We start from the raw sequence: 23733 nt of genomic DNA, 5'->3' as shown, positions 1-23733 counted from the left end.
GTCTGAGATTGTTTTCAGTGATCAAAAGAGCCCTGAGACACAATGCCATCCATGAGTTAAACTGAAAAACAAAATATTTAATCTTTGTGACACTTAAATAGAATTTGCATAATAATTTGGAACAGGGTGTAGAAGAGGGCAATTCACGGACAGCCAGTGGTCCCACCACAATCTATTTAATGCATATATTCAAAAACAAAATTATTTAGAAATATATAAAATTAAAGCATATGGGTACCTGCTGAGAGCTCCTGAGCCTAAGGCCAAGATTTGGGTCTTAACGCCCGACCACCCAAGCGTACCAGCTGTGGACAGCGATAATCCGATAAGGAGGCGATGTTGCATCGGGGGATACCAGTTGGGAGACCCTCCGTGGCGGAGCCGACCACATCGCAGCTTGCGACCTACACGGGTGGGAGCCGAGGAGAGAAGGCCGCTCTCCCGGCCTCCCCTCCCCCATGGACCGGGGGGGATACCTCGGTCCCTGCCGAGCTGGGTGACCGCAGCCCTGAACAAAGCAATGGTAGCATTCTCGGGCAGGTTAAGAGCGGAGGCACCCAAGATGGCGGACACGCCTAACTCCATAACACGCGGCAAGCAAATCTTGCAATCAGAAGCAACAGGCCCTAACACCAAAGGGACGACAAAATCGAGGAGCTCTTTAACAAATTTTGGGCACAGTTATCACGTAGAGCAAAGCAAACGGCACCCAAACAAGAGTTACCCACGGGCGAACGTAGAATCAGCAAGTTGAAGCGCGGGAAACCCCTGGAAGGCAGGAAGTTGCCCCAAGCTCATACAACGAGCAGAGGCACTCCACCCAGGCGGAGAGCGCAGAGAGCCCTAACCTGCAAGCATAAACTACCCCCAAGGAGGGCTGCAACCTACACAACACAGTCTAAACAGAGAGCATGCAAGGTCCAACCAACCGGGAAGACCGCAGACCCAAGAAGACACCAAGGTCACTACCAAGGGGTACCAACCCCTCCGAGACCCTGGGGCAGAACTGACACCCCGGTTACGCATCAACATCATATTTGCCATTTCGGCAGTGGCAGGGAGCGGAGGAGTGCCTACCAGAAGGGCCACAACGGGACTCACCTAGTAACAACTTCACATGGCACACCTACTATGGTCCACAAGCAGAGGTCCAGGATCAGCACACAGTCTCTCCAGCACCGGAGCGCCACACACCTAAGCAGACCAACAACGGGTGTCGGATGAAGCCCTGACTACTGGCAATCTGCCCATGCTGGACTGAAACCCTGTAACCAGACGGGGCACCAACTTGGGACTCCATAAGCTGAAGATAATGACTTGAGGTTTTCCTAGACTGTTTTATTTTTACCCTAATTTAGCCACTGTCACTTAAAAGCGTCCATACATATATTTGTCTCTCCATAATCTTACGTACTTCACACCCACTTTCGGACTCCAAGTGAATTCCTAATATAACGCTATAAAATGAGCGATGACCCCACTAAATATAAGCAACTGGACTCAATGGGTATAAGTGCATAATATTTAGTATACGTTGGAGGGTACCGCAGCAGATATTAACGCGATACAACCCTACGACATAAGCATGATATAAATGTGTTCCCAAAGCATGTTAACCTTAAGGGCTATAGGACTAGCCAAACATAATAATACTGACCACTGCGACAGATAGGCTTTCCGGTAACCAGACCTGTCTATGATATAGCAATGTATGCATACCTCCCTTTGACCTAATCTGTGCCTTGAGACCATCTCCCCTCTGATTTTACACTCTAAGTGGCGCTGAACTGCGTTTTACCTGTTACAATTCGTTTTATATGGATGCAGTAACACATCCTGTCTGTCTGTTTATAAGCTTTATGTCTTAGTCATTTAGCTTCAAACATATACTTAAACACGACATAGGGTAATGTTTCAGGTTCACCAGTCTCAGACATCGCAGTCTCACTGTTGTGGTACTGGCCTTTTCGCTGCCGGGACTCTGCCTCACCATAAGACCCTGATAGTCAGCATGGGCACCAGATGAAGGCAGGATGCTTCAGGGTGGGAGGGGGTAAGATTGACCTGGTTCCCTCTTTACTGATGCCCCACATATTTTCGAAGCCACGTCTGCTATCACATAGCAGCTTTGTATCGGCAGCCTATTGCAGGGTAATATCGCAAGCGACAGCCTGTCTTCCTTTGCCCCTTTCATCTCTGAGCCCTCCGGATTTGCCTAGCCTGTTGTCCCTAGCATGTAACATCCAAATACCAACCTTGTCTAGTATCTTCCAGTTACACTGCTATGCTGGTACCTCAAATTTAGACAAATTAGCCTGAATTACTTATGCCAAGCGTGCCTTATCTACAATTAATCGTTTGCTATACTCTGTTAACTTAGCTTGTATTAATAACCTAAAAATTGTGCATTTCCTCTGGATGCTGTACAACAGTTGATGAATAAGAGTTTGTAAATTGCATGTGAATGCTGTTGTGGCATTTTTGATATGCGAATGTTAATTCATGCACAGGAAAAATAAAGAATGTAAAAAAAAAAAAAACAATTAAAGCATATGTTGGTCATTGTGACGGAGGTCCTGTACCCCGACCGAGTTCCTCCGCCCAGTCTGCTTTCTTGCCGCTTACAGGGGCCCTGGAATGCTTCAACCCCAGTCGCCGAAGGGGTCCTTGTGGAGCTTTTCCACCCAACCAGGCTGCAGCTCTCCTTCCAGGCAGGTATGGTCCCCTCTGCCTCATACACTGCAACCCTGCTTCAAGGCAGGGATCGTCCCTTCTGCCTATTCCTCTGCAGCTTTCCTTCCAGGCAGGTATAGTCCCCTCTGCCTCTTCCGCCCTTCCTCCAGGCAGGTATCCACATCTGCCTGCAATAGCCTCTTGTCTTTAAATAGACACTTGCAGGGGGCGTGGCCTGGAGCGCAACCGAGATGGTCACATGATAGGATAGCTCCGGCTGCACGGGCCTCAAATTAAGCGCTACGATCTCCCCGAGATCGACACATACACCCCAAACGATGTCCCAACAAAAGAGTAGACGCCAAACGGACAAGGGCAAAAAAGCAAGCTTTTTTAATGTCCGCAGCACCCACACGAAAGCCGCGGACGCGGCAGAGGAGGCCTAAGATGGCGCCCACGACATGCAAAGAGACACCGCGGATGACGGCCCAGTGACACAGGGCATTTTACAGCAGATGCTGGAAGAAATTCAGGCAAACATACAAAGCACCATTCAAGTCTCTCTAAAATAAATAAGGTCAGAGATTCAAGATATAGGGGTGCGAACCTCCACACTGGAGGACAAAATGGCCGACCAGGCCGAAGACATTAAAGATATAAGAGCAGCTACAAACGGCATGAATGATACCATGTGCAGCTCTGAAACAAAAATGGCGGATATAGAAGACCGTTCCCGCCAAAACAACCTAAGGCTGAGAGAAATAGCGGAATCAATCGGTGTGGCGGAGCTGCATGCACATCTGCAAGGCCTATTTAAAACCCTGGTCCCGGATATGCACCAGGATATGCTACTACTAGACAGGTACCACAGAGTCCCAAAACCTCGATTCCTCACAACGGAGACACCTAGAGACGAACTGGTAGAGGCAGTGGCGTACATACCAGGGTCGCAGGGGTCGCGGCTGCGACCGGGCCCGGCCGCCCCTGCGACCCGGTATGTACGCACTGGGCCAGCCTCTTCTCCTGGGGGGCCCAGGAGCGGGCCACCTCCGGGCCCCCCGAGGCTGGCCCTGCTTACACCCGGCGGGCAGGCAGGCTGGCCGGTGCGCGAGGGAGCACTCTCCCCTGAGTGCTTCCTCTTCAGCTCCCTCGCGCACCGCACTAATACCGGCGCCGGAAGATTATGTAATCTTCCAGCGCCGGTATCAGTACGCGGCGCGCGAGGGAGCTGAAGAGGAAGCACTCAGGGGAGAGTGCTCCCTCGCGCACCGGCCAGCCAGCCTGCCCGCCGGGTGACCAGCCCCCCAGGAGCCCAGCAGCACCACTGGACCCCAGGGAATCCCCTCAGCACTCCAAAAGGTAAGGAGGCTGGGGGGATTAAATTAAAAAAACATGTGTTAGTGTGTGTTAGTGTTACTGTGTGTGTTAGTGTGTGTGTTACTGTGAGTGTTATTGTGTGTGTTAGTGTTACTGTGAGTTTTAGTGTGTGTGTTAGTGTTACTGTGTGTGTTAGTGTGTGTGTTACTGTGAGTGTTATTGTGTGTGTTACTGTGAGTGTTAGTGTGTGTTAGTGTTACTGTGTGTGTTACTGTTACTGTGAGTGTTAGTGTGTGTGTTAGTGTGTGTGTTAGTGTGAGTGTCTGTTGAGTGTGTCTGCTAGTGAGTGTCAGTGAGTGTGTTACTGTGTGTGTCTGTTACTGAGTGTGTTTGTCTTAGTGAGTCTGTTTGATGTCAGTGAGTGTGTGTTTGTCAGTGAGAGTGTATGTTTAGTAAGTGAGTGTGTATGTATGTCTGTCGCTGAGTGTGTCTCTGTCAGTAAATGTGTGTGTCTGTTAGCTAGTGTGTATGCGTCTGTTCGTGAGAGTGTGTGTGTGTGTCTTCAGCACTTACCTTTCTCCAGCGCCGGACTCCCTTGGCGCTGGGGATCCCTCCGCCGCTCAGCTCCGAATGCGCATGCATGGCAAGAGCCGTTCGCGCATTCAAACCGCCCATAGGAAAGCATTACTCAATGCTTTCCTATGGACGTTTAGTGTCTTAGAATCGCGGAAGCTCCTCTAGCGGCTGTCAGTGAGACAGCCACTAGAGGCTGGATTAACCCTCAGTGAAACATAGCAGTTTCTCTGAAACTGCTATGCTTTCAGCTGCAGGGTTAAAACTAGAGGGACCTGATACCCAGACCACTTCATTGTGCTGATGTGATCTGGGTATCTGTAGTGGTCCTTTAAGTGTGTCTGCATGCACTGGTGTACATACCGCGGTTGCAGTCCTGCAACCAGGTGCCCGCCGCCATGTGTTGCGGCCCCGGCCTGCGCAGAGTAAGCGTGCGGGGGGGGGCCCACGGATCAATTTTCGCACCGGGGCCCCATAGGTCATGTGTACGCCACTGGGTAGAGGTTACACTATTTTCACGTGATGAAAGACATAATGAAGGCAAGCAGACAGTTCCCCAACTTACCATCTCCATACCAGGGGACTATGATATATGCTGATATCTCAGCAGCAACGCTGCAAAAAAGAAAAACCTTCTCCGGCATTACAGAACAGCTCAGGATCCATAAGAAACCCTACAGATGGGGCTTTCCGGTAAAGCTGCTTATCACCCACGAAGGCAAGACCATACCCATCGCTTCCCCAGAGGCTGGAGCGAAGATCCTTGAAGAATGGGGCTTGCCACCACCGAAACCGCCATCCACCACAGTGAACAGCGACCGATCCATCCCAGAGTGGAAGAGGGTCCTAAAGAATGGACCGAGGAGGTACACATAACCAGCAGACTGCGGCAAGTACCAACACAGAGACTCTGGGGCAGATAGCATAACCAGAGGGGGCAATTAACAAGGAGATGGGGGGCTTGAGAATGCCATTCGTGCCCCAACATAGCCAATGTACTATATAACGACAAAAAAAAAAATCAGGGAACTCAAGGGGACATTGCATAGCATGTAAGTGGCTGACTACAGCCAATTTAGCTACAGAAGCGGGAGAGGTAAAATAGGATACAGAAATAGCGAAGGCCAAGACCGAGCTGTACAGGCATGGAAGCAAGACGCTTCCTACCCCGTTGCGCCTATCACTGGTGCCAGGCCATACACATGGCGAATTGTTTTGTTAATTGTTGGAATGTTTATTGTATTATGTTGTTTTTATGTGAATCACATTGTACACACACTATGGTTATACCAACTCCGCAAACCGGCGAAGTTGGAGCACACTGCCCGCTTGGGAATACAAATCCACAATGCACCCCCAACAGGGAGACGCCACCTAGGTCAATGCTGCTGGGAAGGGAGGCACTCCCAATCGAAAATGCACACTTTCACTCACACCCAAAGTGTACGACCCCCCATGAAAATATACACCCATAACACTAAGGGACTCAACCACCCATCGAAACGGAGCCTACTACGTCAAGACCTGACTAAACACAAACCTGATGTAATATGTCTCCAAGAAACACATTTCAAGACCAATACCCGCATCAATACCACGCCACCAACACTAGCAAATCCAAGGGCGCTTCCATACTCATTAGCAAAGACATAGCATTTAACCTTTCCCACCTGGACATAGACAAAGAGGGGAGATATGTCATAGTGAGGGGGACCTTTAACGAAGTTGAATATACTATCACAAATGTAAATGCCCCTAACACTGAACAAAGGAACTTTCTCCACCACATACTTAAGAAAATAGAGCCAATAAAGAACGGAATAGGAATTATTTGTGGGGACTTCAATCACGTACTAGATGCCACAATGGACACCTCCTCAGTACACTCAGTAGCGAGATTGAGACCACTCAAGAGACAGAGCAAAGCGATAAACAAACTATTAAATGAACACCATTACTATGATATATGGAGAGCGACACATGAGGGGGAGAGAGGATATACTTTCTTCTCTACCGCACATAACTCGTACTCTAGAATTGACGGCATACTAATAACCGGTCAACACTTAGAACAGGTTAAGGGCTGCACCATAGAACAGATCACCTGGTCAGACCACGCCCCAGTGGTGGCAACCCTACCTGACATATATGAATCCACACACAGGAGCCCGTGGAGGCTAAACGACTCCCTGCTCACAGACCCAACATTCGTAAAGTCAGTGGAAACGGAACTTGAGCATTACTTTACTGAGAATGCCACAGACCACATTCCGCACAACACCATATGGCAAGCGCACAAATCAGTAGTTAGAGGTATGATGATACAGAGAGCGGCACATCTAAAGAGGCAAGCACAAGCACAAATGAGGGAGTGGCAAAAAGAACTCCAGAGTCAGGGTGGAGCCTGACCGCCAAGGAAACAAGACGTGCAAAGCGTGGGCTCTGGAGCCAAGATTCCGGGCACAATGCCCGACCATCCGAGCACATCGACTGCTGACCGCACTAAGCGAGTGCAGGAGACCGACCTGCACCCGGAGATACCAGACACATGGTCCTCCGGTGCCGGGCGGACCACGTGCGACGAGCGTCCTGTGCGGGTGGGAGCCGAGGAGAGACGGCCTTCCCTCCCCCCCTCCCCCTGCAGACCGGTGGGGGTTATCCTGGTCCCCAAAGGCCTGAGCTGCCACTGGCCTAAACGCCTCTGTGCACCCGGCGAAAATCTAAAGCTGTGAGACCCTGGAGTCACTCAAGATGGCGGACGCACGAGGCACTACAGCACTGGGCCAATCAACACCACGACCAGATAAAGCAGACCCCAGGGACCATGTTACGGACACCCTGGGGGCCATATTTGACAACTTCTGGGCCATGCTGCTTGACACAAGCCACAGGGGAGCCAAATAGAGGAGAGCAAGGGCGCAACGAACAACGACTTCAGCGGCCTCCTAAGAGCCGACAGCTTTGCCGCATCCTGAATGCAAAACCGCAGCCACATAAAACCCACCGGCGGAGGAAGCGGGCTGCAGCTGGACACTCTACTCACCACTGCAGTGTAGAAACGACCTACATGATACCAATGCCTGGCGGTAACTACCCGGGGACACCACTGAGACCACCCGTGGGCCGACCCTCAAGCGACCCGAGGAGAAGAATTGACTTACCTAACGGGGGAGCCACTGCCACGCAGGCCCGGGATGCGAGACACAGTATAACCCGAGACGCTGAAGCTCACTGGGACACTTCCGCTGGAGCCCTGCTCTTACCGACGAAGGGAGTTGGCTGACTTTCGATGCTCCATGGTGAGTCGGCTTGTTGCCATGCCACCAGGCCTAATCAGGCATAATGGACCATGCCTCCAACCATTGTTGTCTCTGCCTGGACCCCAGAGGTTAAGCTACATTAGAGCGCTCTCTAACATGCGTGCTAAGCCACAATAGCCACTACTGTAATCGAGAAAGTACATATCTACTGCCTCTAAACCTACTAATATTGTAGTTAAAATGTATAGCATAGACAGGTTGTAATTACCAGATTTAAGCCCGTTAGTGATGCATACTATAACACTAAAGGTACACATTGTTCGTTAACTCTTGAATGCCATTTCAGGTACCGACCGAAGGAAGTTTACCTCGATTGCATAGCTTAAAGTACGATCCAAGTAACTAAGCCTGATAATCTTACATGTCTTTTCTCTATGCTAGTAACCTAGGCTAAATCCCACTCTGATGGAATAACTATTTAGTTAAGCTTGAAACTTGTGCTAGCACTCAGTAACTAATCTAAAGCAACAGTTATACTTAACCTGCCATACTATGTGTACTGCAGTGAAGTTTAATCAACTATTACTCTATACAAAAATTGTGCAGAATATTCCACATGCCAACCAACTGTTAAATGTCTGTTTGCATGCTTGTCATAGCTGTTGGGGCATGACGAGCCCACATGTTATATTTTCATGCATGCCAAAAATAAAGAATAAGAAAAAAAAAAAAAAAGAACTCCAGAGTCTAATGACCCAAAACCAACTGACACCCACACAGGAGCTCAAAAACCGAATAATCAAAATTACCCAAGATATACACAAACAGGCCCTAGAAAAGACAGGACATCAACTACATAGACTCAAAGCGACTCAATACTCACAGGGTAACAAGGCGGGAAAATTGGTAGCTCAACACCTCAAGGCCAAACAAACCAACCAAAAGATTGCATACCTATACACGGAGGCAGGACATAAAGTCACAGCACCCAAAGACATAAGCAACATTTTCGCAAAGTATTACACGTCGCTATATAATCTAGCCAAGGACAAACAAACGCACCAACCGCGCCCCCAAGACATACAGGATTATTTAGACATGATAAAATGACCCACCCTCACGCAACTGCAAAAACAGGAACTCACCTCCCCCATAACACACGGAGAAGTAAAAGAAGCTATCCTGAACCTACCAATAGGTAAATCCCCAGGGCCACACGGCTTTGCAAACGGCTACAACAAAACGTTTCACAAAACCCTTGGTAAAAACGTTTAATGAAGTCACACACGCACAACAACTGCCCACTGAGACCTTGATAGCCCACATTATCACTATCCCAAAACCAGGAAAAAAAACACTTGCCCACAGAATTTCCGCCCCATATCCCTGTTAAACACAGATGCTAAACTGTACGCTAAAATATACGCAACGCGCCTCAGTAAGATACTACCACACATAATACACACCGACCAAGTTGGGTTTATAAAAATTAGGCAGAGAGGGGACAACACCAGGAAAGTACTAGATATCATTCAGAGTGCCCAACGCATGAAAGTGGGAGGCTTGCTAATATCGCTAGACGCAGAAAAAGCCTTTGACCGCCTGAGCTGGGAGTTCCTGGAAAAAGTCCTCCTTCGGTTTGAGGTGCCAGAGGGCTTCCTCTCAGCGGTCAGGGCACTATACAACTTACCCACAGCAAGGGTTCTAAATGCGGGATTCGTCTCAGACCCTCTTAAGAGGGGGGCTAAGCCTACCAAGCATCAAAGACTACTACAAGGCAGCGCAGCTAGCGACGATCAAAGCAGCCACAGCAGAGGGGGAAACACCACAGTGGACCAAAATAGAGGCCCACTGGATCAATAAACAGGACCTGAGGGACCTTTTTTGGCTCCCAAAATCCATGCGCTCACAACACCTGAACCCCCTACCGACCACTATTCTGACACTTAAACACTGGGATGAGGCTGAGGGAAGCGAAAAAGAACAAAGAGCAATAAGGCAGGAAGCGCCACTCACATGCCTTACAGTGGGAGTCCCATCCCTAGACTCGAAACAATGGGAAGAGCGTGGCTGCACGAAGGTTAAGGATCTATATAAGGAAAACAAACTGCTACCCTTCCCAGAACTCCAAACACTTTACAATATACCTAACAGAGCGCTGTTCACGTACTTACAAATGAAGTCGCTCCTGGCAGGCGCGACAATACAGAGCCAAGAGACAACACAAACGAACAGCCTCGAAAAACTGTGCCTGGCTGGCAGACCCCCTAAGAAAGCACTGTCTACAATGTACACCTCCCTACTAACACCAGACACAGGGACGGTCATGAATTTCTAAACAGCATGGCACACAGAATTGGGATATAACATTTGGGCGGAGGTATGGCAAAGAGCATTCACAATACACAAGGGGAACACACTATGCACAACCCACCTAGAGACCATCCGAACCGAAAATTACAATACAGGTGGTACATGGTGCCAGAGAAACTAGCGGCAATATACAAGGGCACGACAATTGAATGCTGGAGATGTAGAGGGAGGGAAGGCTCAATGAGCCACATATGGTGGTCTTGTAACAACATAAAACCGTTCTGGAGGGATGTGGAAAAGGTGGCGACGGAGCTGCTGGGCAGAACATGGCCTATAACCATAGAACAAGGTATACTATTTATGATACCAACAACACTAGGCAAAACAGAAGAGAGATTGGTATTCCACCTACTTGTAGCAGCAGTGACCATTATAGCAACGGCATGGAAATCACCACAGACACCCACTAGAGAAGCTCTAATAGCACAAACATCTCTCAACTGGAAATATGAACTAATGGCAGATATACACATAGGGCGAAGGAAGCACACAAGCCAAGCGGGGGAAAGATGGAGAACGTACCTTGACGAACACCCAGGTTGACTAGATCGAGGGGGGAAGACACAGAGCTGAGGAGGGAAATGGTGGGGGGATAGGGCAACGATTAGAGGGGACAGGACAACGAGCAAACAACACATACCCAGAACGAACTACAAATATTGACAACGAGGGGACCAGGGGATTCCCGAGCCAATTTATAGACGAAATAGCAATGCTGAACAGAGTTCAGGACGGAAATGTGTTAAAGCACCATTATGTGAAAAATTGTAAATGTACGTGACCCCAATGATGTAACAAAATGTCCTGCGTAACCCCCTCTCTTTTATTCTGTACCCTGGCGAGCAGGAGCCAAACACTAAACAATGTGATACACCAATATAACCAAGTTTCAAATTGAAAAAAAAAAAGACACTTGCAGCTCTCAGGCCTAGCTCTATCCCAAAGCTAGAGGGAACCCTACAAATCCACCCATGACACAAGTTCCAAAAGGAACTAACATACAAAACTTTATTTTACTTGGGACTAGCCCATATGATCACTACAGAAACATTGCTGTGACAACGCAATAAAAATATAAACAGTCAAATCATACCAGACAACATACAGCAACTTATTATAACACAATGATATATTTATAAATGGATGGGGAAGACAATAAATCACAGAAAATATCTCTTGCCTGCAGAATTAGCAATATGCAATCTAGCTGACTATGCAACCAGCCTTGCTATTCAGGTAATGCATATTTCTGTTGCTACCAACAGAGGGCACTACACAAGCTCCATAGCCAAATCCACCTAGTTGGTAGCAATCCTCAACAGTGCAGGAGAGCAGGCAATACATTTAACAGTATACACACACAATATACACAATTACATTACACACACCCTGCACCTATAATGGACAGGGCCGGATTAACATAGGGGCTGGTGGAGCTGCAGCTCCAGGCCCAGGCCCATTTAAAAAAAAAAATAACTAAAATTTAAAACATTTTTTTTTTTACACACTACTTTTAGGTTTGCCACCTGATTGGTATTTTATGTATTTATTTGAGGCTGGCTGGCCGTGCCGGTATTGCAGTAATACCGGCAATACAAATGCAGAAATTTTTCTCAGTATAAAAGGAGATTATTCTGCAATACCAGCACCAGCTAGTAGGGGTCACTGTGTGTGGAGCGTGGCAGGGATAGGAAGTTACAGCATATCCCTCCCTGCCTCTCTACTCACTGACACGCGGGGGAGCAGCTACACAGCACAGAGAGTCCAGACAGTAGCTCCCAGCCTGCAGAGATAGCCTACAGCTCAGGTAAGTGAAGGATGGGGGGAAAAGCAGCAGGGAGACATGGGGACACTGAGACACTAGGGGACACATGGGGACACTGGGAAACATAGGGACACTGTGAGACATAGGGACAATGGGAGACACATTGTGACATGGAGACACTAGGGACACAGTGTCTCCATGTCTCGCAGCCAGTGTCCCTAGTGTCTCAGTGTCCTCTAGTCTCCCAGTGTCTGTGTCCCCATGTCTCTCAGTGTCCCCATGTCTCTCAGTGTCCCCAAATGTCTTTGTACTCATGTCTTCCAGTGTCCACATGTCTCCCAGCCAGTGTCCTTAGTGTGTCAGTGTCCCCATGTCTGTCTCCCAGCCAGTGTTTGTCCCCATGTCTCCCAGTGTCCCCATGTCTATGTCCACAAGTGCCCCATGTCTCCCAGTGTCCCCAAGTATCTGTGTCCCCATGCCTCCCAGCCAGTGTACCTAGTGTCTGTGTCCCCATGTCTTCCAGTGTCCCCTAGTCCCCTATGTCTTCCAGTGTCTGTGTTCCGTGTTTCTCAGTGTCCCTAGTGTCTTAGTGTCGCCAAATGTCTGTGTCCTCATGTCTCCCAGTGTCTGTGTCTGCTTATCTTTGTGTCCCTAGTGTATGTGTCCCCATTTATCCCAGTGTCTCCATGTCTGTATCCACAAGTGCCTCCATGTCTCCCAGTGTCCCCAAGTGTCTCAGTGTCCCTGGGTCTCTCAGTGTTCCCATGTCTCTCACTGGGAGACTAGGAGACTGGGAGACATGGGGACACTGACACTGTGATACATAGGGACACTGATGCCAGGCTGGCCTTCCAATTCTTTGGACAGACATGCCCCCTTTTTAGGCATGTTCGCTCTTTTGGCAGTTCTAGTCATGTGATTCACATCAGTGGCCCACCCTTTTACCCCACCCATTGACTTCCTGCTTCACTCGACACTGCTGTTAGGGGGGTATGGATTTACTTAAAAGATGAAAGCATAAATTAGAGAGAGATTAGCATAGATCATGTGTTTTCTTATAGCTGCATCCTTTGAGTTTCCCTCCAACACCATCTCTATCAGATACATGACACTTGAGAGGTAAGACTGTTTCAGTGTTTTCGATAAGATTCTGTAATTAGGCCCCATCATAATTGTCAGCACCAGGCCCACTGGGCTCTTAATCTGGCCCTGATAATGGGTACAGGGTGACTAAAACATAAGAAAAGTAAAGCAACCTACATAAACAGTCTGTCTGAAGATACAGGTGATGGGGACTACCATCACAGTCATAGATAGAGCAGTTGAAAGACATGACTAAAACCAGGTGAGTTAATGATAAACCCAAATGAGCCTGTATATCCAGCAGTGCAGCTAACGCGCTTTCTCTAAGGTATGCCAAGGAATATCTACATATACAATTCTGTATACGCAACACTTGAATGAGTGATCTTCCAGGCTTCCACTTATTTGATTATGCACACTGACATATATTATGTGTTATTATATTCATGTTCCTTTCATTGTGATAATATACCTCTGATAATGCTACTGTGGACTTTTCTGATTACATTACATTGACTAGAGTATGCTCAGTTACTTACATCATATTCCATATTTTGGTCTTCTATGGACATCTGCAAGAAAAAACATGTCACATTAAAGGGGTTAATTGGGCCGTATGTGTGAGACAAGTTATTCACATACTTATCACAAATATCAGTATATAACAAACTTTTACCATCATGTAAAATTACAGAAACAAGCTTTACAAAATGCAACAAAAATGAAGAATAGATGAACTACTACAATTCTTAAAATAGAAACACAAAATGGTGGTACCACTCCCACTAAAAGCCAGAATACAGATAAAAGAAATATATTAGATTAGATCTAATATGATAGCAGGAGTGGAATGAGACTAAAAAAATAAGCTTAATAAATAAATCAATTAGCTCGATAAATATAAATATGTGAACAAAATATGCAAATAGAAAAATTTATAAAATGGCAAATTAGTGACATGTAGAGATGTCCCGAATAGTTCGCTGGCGAATAGTTCCCGGCGAACATAGCTTGTTCGCATCGCCACGGCGGGCGAACATATGCGATGTTCGGTCCGCCCCCTATTTGTCATCATTGAGTAAACTTTGACCCTGTACCTCACAGTCAGCAGACACATTCCAGCCAACCAGCAGCAGACCCTCCCTCCCAGACCCTCCCACCTCCTGGACAGGTGGGAGGGCCTGGGAGGGAGGCTCCAGGCTCCCTCTGCTTCAAGCTCTTCCTGCTCCTCCTCTGCACCAGGCTCCCCCTGCTCCTCCTCTCCCCCGTCCTCTCCCTGCTCCTCCTCTGCCCCAGGCTCCCCCCTGCTCTGCTACTTCTTTGCCCCAGTCTTACCCTGCTCCTCTTCTGCCCCAGGCTTACCCTGCTCCTCTTCTGCCACAGGCTCCCCCTGATCCTCTTCTGCCGCAGGCTCCCCCTGCTCCTCCTCTGCTCCAGGCTCCCCCTGTTCCTCCTCTACCCCAGGGTCCCCCAGCTCCTTTTCTGTGCCAAGTCCCCCCTGTTTCTCATATGCCCCAGGCTTACCATGCTCCTCTTCTGCCACAGGCTCCCCTGATTCTCTTCTGCCACAGGCTCCCCCTGCTCCTCCTCTGCTCCAGGCTCACCGTCTTTCCTCTGTCCGAAGCTCCCCCTGCTCCATCTCTGCCCCAGGCTGCCCCTGCTCCATCTCTGTCCAAGTGCCCCCTGCTCGTTTTCTGTACCAAGCTCCCCTTGTTTTTCATCTCCCCTCCACCCCCCACCCCCTGCTTTTCCATGCCTCGTATCTTTGCCAAGTTAAGGTAGGTCTTAAAATGACCAAATTGAACATCTAAGGTATAAATATGTGTACTTATTAATATTAGGACAAAGGAGAGATTTCGGAGACAGATGCTGCTGCTGAGAAGTTGACATGTTCAGGAGGGTATGTTATTCTATTTTACTGATATAGCAAGCATATCTTTTAAACTCTGCTTTAAATTATTGTAATGGATTTTATATGTCTATATTTATATTTTTATTTAATAAAATATTTTAAAAGACAAAACGTTATTGCTTCCAATAAAGTTAAATCCCTATTTTGTATTGTATTCTCAATTATTTATATATTTTAAATAGAGGAACTCTTACTAACCATATAATATTATGGCTAAGATATCTGTATGGTTAGCCCTGCTAAATTCTATGCTTTAACCCCTTAAGGACCAAACTTCTGGAATAAAAGGGAATAATGACATGTCACACATGGCATGTGTCCTTAAGGGGTTAAGACGTTATAGTGGTAAATAGGGGAACCAACTGCAGTTACACAGGAATAGGGATTATAGTTCTCTGGAACCTTGTAAAATTCCCCAATATAGTGGACAAGACCAGTCGTATTGGGTAAAACAAGAGAACTGTTTATTTCAAGGAAAACCACATTTATAGAACAACTATGGTACATATTAACAGCACATATCCCCACATGAAATATATAATTTTAAAGTCTGTGACCAGGCCCAGAGTCTGTGGACAGGAGGTTAGCTGTTATGCCTCTCCAGCAGGCTGTAGCACGGGAGCTTCAGTGACATATCTTACCCAAAAGAGTAGACTAACAAGGTACCAGACCTCCAAATAGTCTGTGCCTGAGTTAGTCAGGTAACCAGCCCCAAAAAGTAAATCCACATGGGTAGCCTCCTGGACAAAGGTCTGCCGCTGGGGAGTGAGGATACTGTCCCTATGAATACATCCTGCTGCTGGGGAGTGAGGATACTATCCTTCCCTCCGGGAAACATCTTCTGTGGATGGGGAATGAGGGTACTGTCCTCGTAAACACATACAGCCGCTGGGGATTAATAATACATCCATCCCTTCTCTGAACCTTACTCTGCCGCTGGTAACACACACTGACGCTGGGGAGTAATAATACATTCTTCTCTTCTCTGTAACTCACTCTGCCGCTGCTGTACAGAGTCGATCAGTCACCAGTCATTCCTGGTTGGCTATGTAGTTCAGGTCGGATACCAGGTCTGTGGCTGCTGTGAGATCCAGCAGGTCTCCTTTAAGTTCACAAATGTCCCAGAATCGGAACACCGTTGAGCTCCCAAAGTCGAATCTTCAAAAGCTTCCCACAATAAGCCAGGGCCAACATAGTCCTCATCCTCCGGACAGTCATGGTCTGTGAGCCATTGGTACTGCTGACTACATATCACCTTAATGCCCGGTAACCATCGACCAGCCACAGTTACCTCCAGACCAGCCTCTCAAGTTCAGCCATCCATTCCTCTAAGAGCTGCTCTTCCAGGAAGGGAATCCGCAGATCCAGTTGATCTTAAAATCACTGATCTGGGGTTGGGAGGGATTCCCTTCGGAGTATCTGGACCTACTCTAGGACAAAGATCCAGAGTTTCTTTTGGATCTGGTCCCTTAAATCCAGCTCACACTTGTGAAGAAAATAGACTTATTTTCAGCATTTTTTTCTGTTTATTTGTGACTTTCAGCTGTATTCGTTTATTTGGGCATAATGGATTTTTATTGTGCTGCTGCTGGCCCTTTAACTCCCAGAGAAAGGAGTTGTACTTTGAAACTGGCACTTCGGATGCAGTCGAAGTTCCGAAGTAGTCGAAGTGGCTGCCATTCGAAAATCGAACACGTGGCGGCGGCCATTTCAATTTAGTCGAAAGCGGTCAGCGGTGCGTGCCACTGAATCTATGGAACGAAAATCGGCTACACATTTTGCACGAACACCACTGACCCTAACCTTCTCATGAACTTCGACGCTTCGGCTGGAATCAAAGTGCGTTCGAATAATTTGAACGCACTATTAGACTGGGCTATTTGCACGAACGGCCACGTTCGTGTATTCAGATGAGACTTAGACATTTTTCTGTGTGAAATTGACCGACCGCACAGCCCAAATCTATGGAACTCTTTTGGGCATGAAAATGTATCAAAATATTGTCAAATAGGACTTTCCCTTAACTTTTTAACCCCTGAACCGATTGCCCTGATTTTTGAGTATGTGTATATTTCAAGTATGCTGATTCTAAAAATGTATGTTTTATGTGAATGGCATGCATATTTTGGAAGTTATTAATATTTTCTAAAAACTGTATATTTTCTGCCTGTGATAAGTAAGTTAGTCTATTGTGTTGAGATAATTGTATCACAGGCAGAGGGGAGGGTTTGTGTGTAATTGCTGGGAGTGTATTGTACGTACTGATTGGCTGTTCCTTTTGTTTACTGTGGGAGGTCCTCTGGCAGGAGGATTTCCATAAAAGCCAGTGTGGCGTCAATAAAGCTCATCCCTGTTACACCCTTCATGAAGTCTAGGCTCATGCTTGGGGGATATTTTACTTGCTGTGGAGAAACGTCTTGGAAGCTGCATTCATCTACACTATTCCTCTACACCCTAACTGCAGTTATAATCACTTATGCTCATCTACTGGGAAAGGAATAGAAGACCACAGTACCATAACCACTGCAGGTCTTAACAACTGGTGGCAAGCAACGGGATTGAATGGGATGCCTAAAGACAACTGGTGAATGGCCCAGCAGTACTAGAGACTAAAAAGGACTATGCTAAAGGATCTGCTGGAAGCCCGAGGTCAGGTGGCAAGCAACAAAAAGAAAGCTACCCTCATAGCAGAACTGATGGAGGGCGACCAAACCAGCAGTATGGCGAATGTCAGCCGAGAGGAAGCAGAGTTCCAGCAGAAGGTGATGTGGAGATTAAATCTGTTTGGTCCAAACCCCACACCAGAGATGGTGTCACAAGTCCCAAAAGGCAAGCCTAAACCAAGGAGACACCACTTTGTTGTCTGGATCTATAAATGGAGGGCAGCGGAGAAAGATTAATTATGCTGCATTTAAAGCTTTTGCCGATGGAGAGATGGAGATTGACGCATATTTACAGGATTGTGAGCGTCAGTGCGCTTTGGGGGGTCTGGAACCGGAACAATGGGCTGCAATCTTAAGCAGAAAACTCTCTGGCCGAGCAGCAGAGGCGTACCGAGCAGTCCCTGACGCAGACATGCTCGACTATGCCATGGTAAAAGATATTCTGCTAGCCAGGTACGCTGTAACCCCAGAGACTTACAGGAAAAAGTTTTGGGCGCTGCGAAAGGGGAACCGAGATTCCTTTACAGAATGGGCCTTTAGGATGTATCGGGCAGCCCGGAATTGGATACAAGGCTGTCAAGTCACTACGCTAGAGGAGGTTCTGCAACTCCTCTTGCTGGAACAATTCTTTGACTATGCACCTGCAGACACTAGAGACTGGGTTCAAGATAGGAAGCCAACCACCGGCGAGGAAGCGGCCAAGTTGGCAGATGACTATCACGAGGGAAGAAAGGGAGAGGCTAGTGGAAACCGTAGTCTGGGGAAGTCCAGCACTCCAACACCAGGGCCTGTGATCAACCCCAGACTGAACTCTTACCCACCCGCTGCGCAGCCTAACAACAACGGAGACCACCCCTGTTATGTCAATGTAACCAGCCAGGGTACTACAAAATACATTGCCCGCAGCGGAGCAGAGGCAACTGGGACCGACCCTCACCACCACCACCGAGGGCAGCCGCTCAATTCTTCCAGCACGAGACCCCCAAAAGCAACCACCCTGATCCAGAGCAATGGGACGTGCTCCACGAGGTGAACCCAGCTCAAGCCGGGGGGGGACACCGTCAGTGGGTTACAGTAGATGGAAAGCAGGCAGAGGCACTTCGGGACTCTGGGGCCACTCTCACCCTGGTACAACCTCACACCGTGTTCGCAAAGGCACGCACAAACCGGACTGTTGCCGTACGAGTGGCCGGAGGCGCCATCCACAACATTTAAATTGGGGCACCAGTGCCAAGCAGATGGAAGTAGGCATTATGTCCGGCCTACTAGCGAAAGTATTGTTGGGGAACGATTTAGGGTGCCTAACTTCGCTGCTGACCAACTCAGATCCCCGTAGTATCCACTGACCCTGTCCCTTTCTGGGGCACCCCCCAAGATTTTGGCCAAGCCCAGCAGACAGACCCCACGTTAGCCGGTTACAGAAAGGCCGTAGGGACTCCCAAAGAGGGTAATGCCCAAGAGAGCTTTCGCTGGGAGAAGGGACTCCTATACCGGGTCACAAGGGATGTGGGGCGGCCCAAGTTATAAAGAGGTAGCTAGTCGTATCCCGCAAGTACAGGGCAGAGCTCCTAAAGCTCAGCCATGATATCCCGCTAGCAGGGCATCTGGGTATCAAGAAGACTAAGGACCGCCTTACCCAGACGTTCTTTTGGCCAGGGATATCCAAAGATTTGCAGACTTACTGCAGGACATGTGATACGTGTCAACGGATAGGGAACAGGGGGGACAACCCTAAGGCCAAGTTACGCTCCCTACCCATAATAAAAGAGCCGTTCTACAGAGTGGCAGTGGATCTAATAGGGCCCCTCAGCAAACCCAGCCCCTTGGGAAAACGCTACATCCTCACGGTGGTGGATTATACCACCAGATATCCTGAGGCTGTGGCGCTCAGAAGCGACAGAAACGGTGGTACGAGATCGGGTCCTGGAAGTAGGGCAAAAGGTATTGGCCCTCAGACCTTCCAAAAAGAACAAGCTCCAGGCGGCTTGGCAAGGGCTATTTAAGGTGGTGGAGCAAATTAGCGACACCACCGATTTTGTAGCAAAGTGTTCAGATGAAAGGATCAGACCAGCCTTTCATGTGAACATGTTGAAACTGTACATTGAACGCCCTGAGGATGTGGCGGCCATCTGCGCCCCATCTACAGATGATAGTGAGGGACTTTCCTTACCCAACCTGCTGGCAGTGAACCAAGGTACCTTAGAGCAGGTCGGTTGGGGGAAAAGTTAGAACCTGTCTGCCTCAGACCTGTCCCTGTCTGCTGACATCATCAGAAGTGGTGGTATGAACAAATCACAATGCTTCCCCATAGGAATGGCTGAGCTTCTCAAGGAGGCAGATCAGGGGCAGAGCCAGCACAAGCCAAACAAAGCCCTTGCCAATCAGCATCTCCTCAGAGATGAATGTAATCAATGCATGTCTCCCCCCCCCCCCCCCCTTTTATCCATGTCTCCCTCCCCCACTTCTAACCATGTCTCTCCCCCATGTCTTCCTTCACAAGCAGCAACCAGCTGCTTCCATCACAGAACCGGCGCACTAGTTAAGGGTAGTGCAGGCTCTGTACTATTAGATACAGATTGGAGCCCCCTCCCTGTTTTTTTTACCTGTCATGGTAAGAAAGGGGCTCATTTAAGTCCGGCAGCGTGCTTGTTCCACTGAGCGCCAGGCAGTCATGTGACACCCGGCGCTCACACGCAGAACGTGAAGGGGGAGGTGCTCCATGCAGGTATGGTGCGTGCGGTTCCCTTGTGGAGCCGTACAGTAATATGCCGGAGTTCCATTGAACTCTCGCTCTCAAAAAAAATAAATTGATTACATTAGAATCTTTTTTTACATAGAATCTGCAGGCGTCTGGGAGCCGCAATCAAAATGCGGGATACTCCTGGAGCGCCTGGGAGAGTTGAGATGTCTGTAAATTTCACGTGTATATTTATGTAATCTTTTCCCATAATTATGTGATTTTACTAATTACAATTTCAAGGAACTGCCTGACAACCCAGGCAGAAAGCCCAGAGAATTTAATTTGCAAGTCCTATATTTAACCCTGTAAGTTTCCAAAACATCATAAAACCTGTGCATGGGGGGTACTGTTTTACTCATCAGACTTCACTGAGCACAAATATGAGTGTTTGTTTTAAAACAATAAAACATATCATGACGATGACATGATCAGTGAAAGTGCATTTTTTGTGTAAAAAAATTAAAAAACAAATATGAACGCTAACTTTGGCCAGGATTTGTGACCAAGTGGCTACTAGAAAAGACTAAACACACCCCATTTTGAATACCCTGGGTTGTCTACTTTTTCAAATGGTATGCCATGATGGGGGTAACTCGCATTCCTGGTCTTCTATACAGTTTCAAAGGCAACATAACCAATCTGGCATATTTCAATGTGTATAAACTGAAAAGGGGAACATGCTATATTTGACCCTGTAAAATTCCAAAATCCCATAATATCTGTACATGGGGGTACTGTTGTAGTTGTGAGACATTGCTGAACACAAATATGTGTATTTTATTGTAAAAGCTAACAGTATTATGACATTTACAGTTAAATGCCACGCAGAACTAAGAAAATAAAATGTGTTAAATTCTGAAATGTTTTCAGTTTTGATTCCTATAAATTTAAGTTTCATATCTAAATATTTTATGTGAAATCGAAGACCTGTTTCTCCTAAACAAAATTATATATAAGTGAGGGTGTGCTTTATATGAAAGAGGTGAATTACGGTTGAACAGGCATATAGTCAAATTGAAGGTTTTATTTACTCTTTTTTTTTTTATCAGAACATGTATAATTGCCTCAGTCTTTAATGGGTTAAAGTGAATTTCACATTTTAAACCTTAATATCAAAACTAAAACCATTGGTGACATGGATAATTTTTCCAATTCAAGTATTGTGACCTTAAATTTAAAATTCATGTGAATTCACTTGGAATTCCCAACAATTCTCATTTTAGTGAATATCCCTGAATATTTATGGAAGTATCAGCATGCATGCATATTTGGCAGTAAATTAAATAAAGGGGAAAGAAAGGTCCATGGTTAGGGAACCAAGAAACTTTACAATAAATATTTGCATGGGATATAAGACCTGTCGGGTCTGCACTCACCAGAGGTACATACCAGATGCTGCCCCACTTGACCAGCAGGTGTCTATGCCCATCATTAAATCTCAAGGGACAGACATCCAAAGGTCCACCAGGTATACAGAATCCCTGCTGGACAACCAGTGACCACAGCGCCCTCTCTGCATCAGACATAACGAACACACACCATACACAGTCAGAACACACATTACAAACACCCGGCTCACACATCACACACAGGCAACACTAGGGTGGATTGCAGAGACCGAAACACTACTCCCAGGGGCTAAGTTAATGCTGAAACTTGGCAGCTTGCCTGTACACTTGTGAGTTTGCCTTTCATCATACACTTTTCACTGTCCTATGAAGCAGAGTAAATTTTGGAAATTATACAGAAAATCTGTGCAGAAAGAAAAAAACCTTAAAGATCAGACATCGTGCACAATATAGTATTTTATTTTTTTAACTTTAAGAATTAATATAGAAGTTGTATAGAGTTCATCCAACTCCGGATCAAATATAATTAATCGCTCACAAGATATACTTTCATACTCCTCATAATTCCTGTAATGTATATGTTATTGAGAGCTTTAAAGTAGATTATTTAATGTCTTACCTATGTTGCTTGCTTTCTTTCACCGATTTTCTTCTCGTTCTTATAAACTGCTTTAGCCCCTCCTAGTCGAGACTTTCACTTTCATTTCTTAGCATTGATGATTACTTCCTTGATACAAAAAATCCCGAGGTGTTTTAAACCGGTCATGGTTAGACATGTATCATTATCACGAAGTACTGCAAACGTTTTAATTGAAAACATTTCTAATGAAAATATGATAGAAAATAAGAGAAAGCTCTGTTCCTGGAAGTTTCAATCCATATATTATGGCACATTTCCCCCCAGACCTGTTACTTAAACATCTGCAGTTCAACCTTTGTGGACACACCAGACTGGGTTCAATCCCCATTTTAAAAACATGATATAGAGAATATATAATGGTTTATTAGAAAAAATAACAATACTTTAATGACAAGAGGTAAAGCAATGAACTGGGTCTGACAGTAGCTGCACTCTATTGAAGATTGTGCAATGTGTAAAATTCTCCTGTAACTCTAAAGACATTAAAAATTATGAGCCCTATTTCAAAGATTTACTGGAGCCTGTCACCTGGGGGGAGAGGGCCAGGGGAGGGGGGGGAACTGTTATGCCAAAAATGAAGTTTAATAACTTTACGGAACTTTGCTGTAATACCAATTGTTAAACTGTTCCAAACGGTGTCAGAGAATTCCATAGGAATACATTGCTAAATTGTATTGCAAGTTTACTAAATGAGATTGCAGATTTACATCTGGTAGACTGGGGGTTAGTTTTCCCTAGGAAAGTAAAAACTACTTGACTTGTTTATTTGGTTTTAAACAACTTGAGATTGAACTTTATTTGGACCAATTGATTGTTCGGCCAGAGCTCAAGTCCCCGAAGAGCCACACAGACGTAAAACCTAGCAAACAATTAAGCGATGCCCAAACATGTTTGGATGCTTGAGGATTCAATGGTTCGGAATGGAGAAGTTGATTATATATATATATATATATGTATGTATGCTGTCCTGATGAAAGCACACAAGTGGTGCTGAAACGTTGACTACGGAGTAAAGTAATATTTTTCTATTTTTTGCAAATCCTGAGAGTGCTGGTCTTTTTTGGTTTTGTATATATATATATATATATATATATAATAAAATATGATATATGATAGACAATAGGTGTGGGCTGCATCTCCTGTCCAATCAAGAGGTTGGAAAAAAATGATGAGTAAAGGCTTGGGGATAACACTAAATTGTGATTATACTCACAGATCAAGTGACCAAAATGGAGGAGCATTTAAAAAATCTATACTTCCTCTAGAAAATCTGCCATTCGGACCCGAATGTAGTCCAGCGAGTTCGTCATTTGGACCCAAATTTGATTTCCCAGAAAATAATGCGGTGCGCAAGAGTTTAACGTTGCAGAGGTAGCCGTGGGATT

General features: G+C 46.5%; 1 protein-coding gene across 3 annotated transcripts in view; it reads right to left on the bottom strand.

The window, feature by feature from the left end:
* IFI35 (interferon induced protein 35) overlaps positions 1 to 22545 on the bottom strand; it is a 135152-nt gene extending 112607 nt beyond the window's left edge. Inside the window, exons 1-2 of one of the 3 annotated variants that reach the window (XM_063458928.1) lie at positions 22328 to 22545; positions 13584 to 13616 (exon numbers count right to left, since the gene is read on the bottom strand). In XM_063458928.1, the coding sequence (XP_063314998.1) occupies positions 13584 to 13616 (33 nt within the window). In that variant the 5' untranslated portion in view covers positions 22328 to 22545. Of the gene's footprint in view, positions 1 to 13583; positions 13617 to 21735; positions 21901 to 22327 lie in introns of those variants that run through there. The other 2 variants (XM_063458927.1, XM_063458929.1) reach the window with 2 other exon arrangements.
* Positions 22546 to 23733: the final 1188 nt, after the last annotated feature.

The sequence above is a fragment of the Pelobates fuscus genome, chromosome 6 (assembly GCF_036172605.1).
Source record: "Pelobates fuscus isolate aPelFus1 chromosome 6, aPelFus1.pri, whole genome shotgun sequence".
Lineage (NCBI taxonomy): Eukaryota > Metazoa > Chordata > Amphibia > Anura > Pelobatidae > Pelobates > Pelobates fuscus.
The sequence above is the reverse complement of the archived record's forward strand: the minus strand, read 5'-3'. Positions and strand labels throughout refer to the sequence as shown.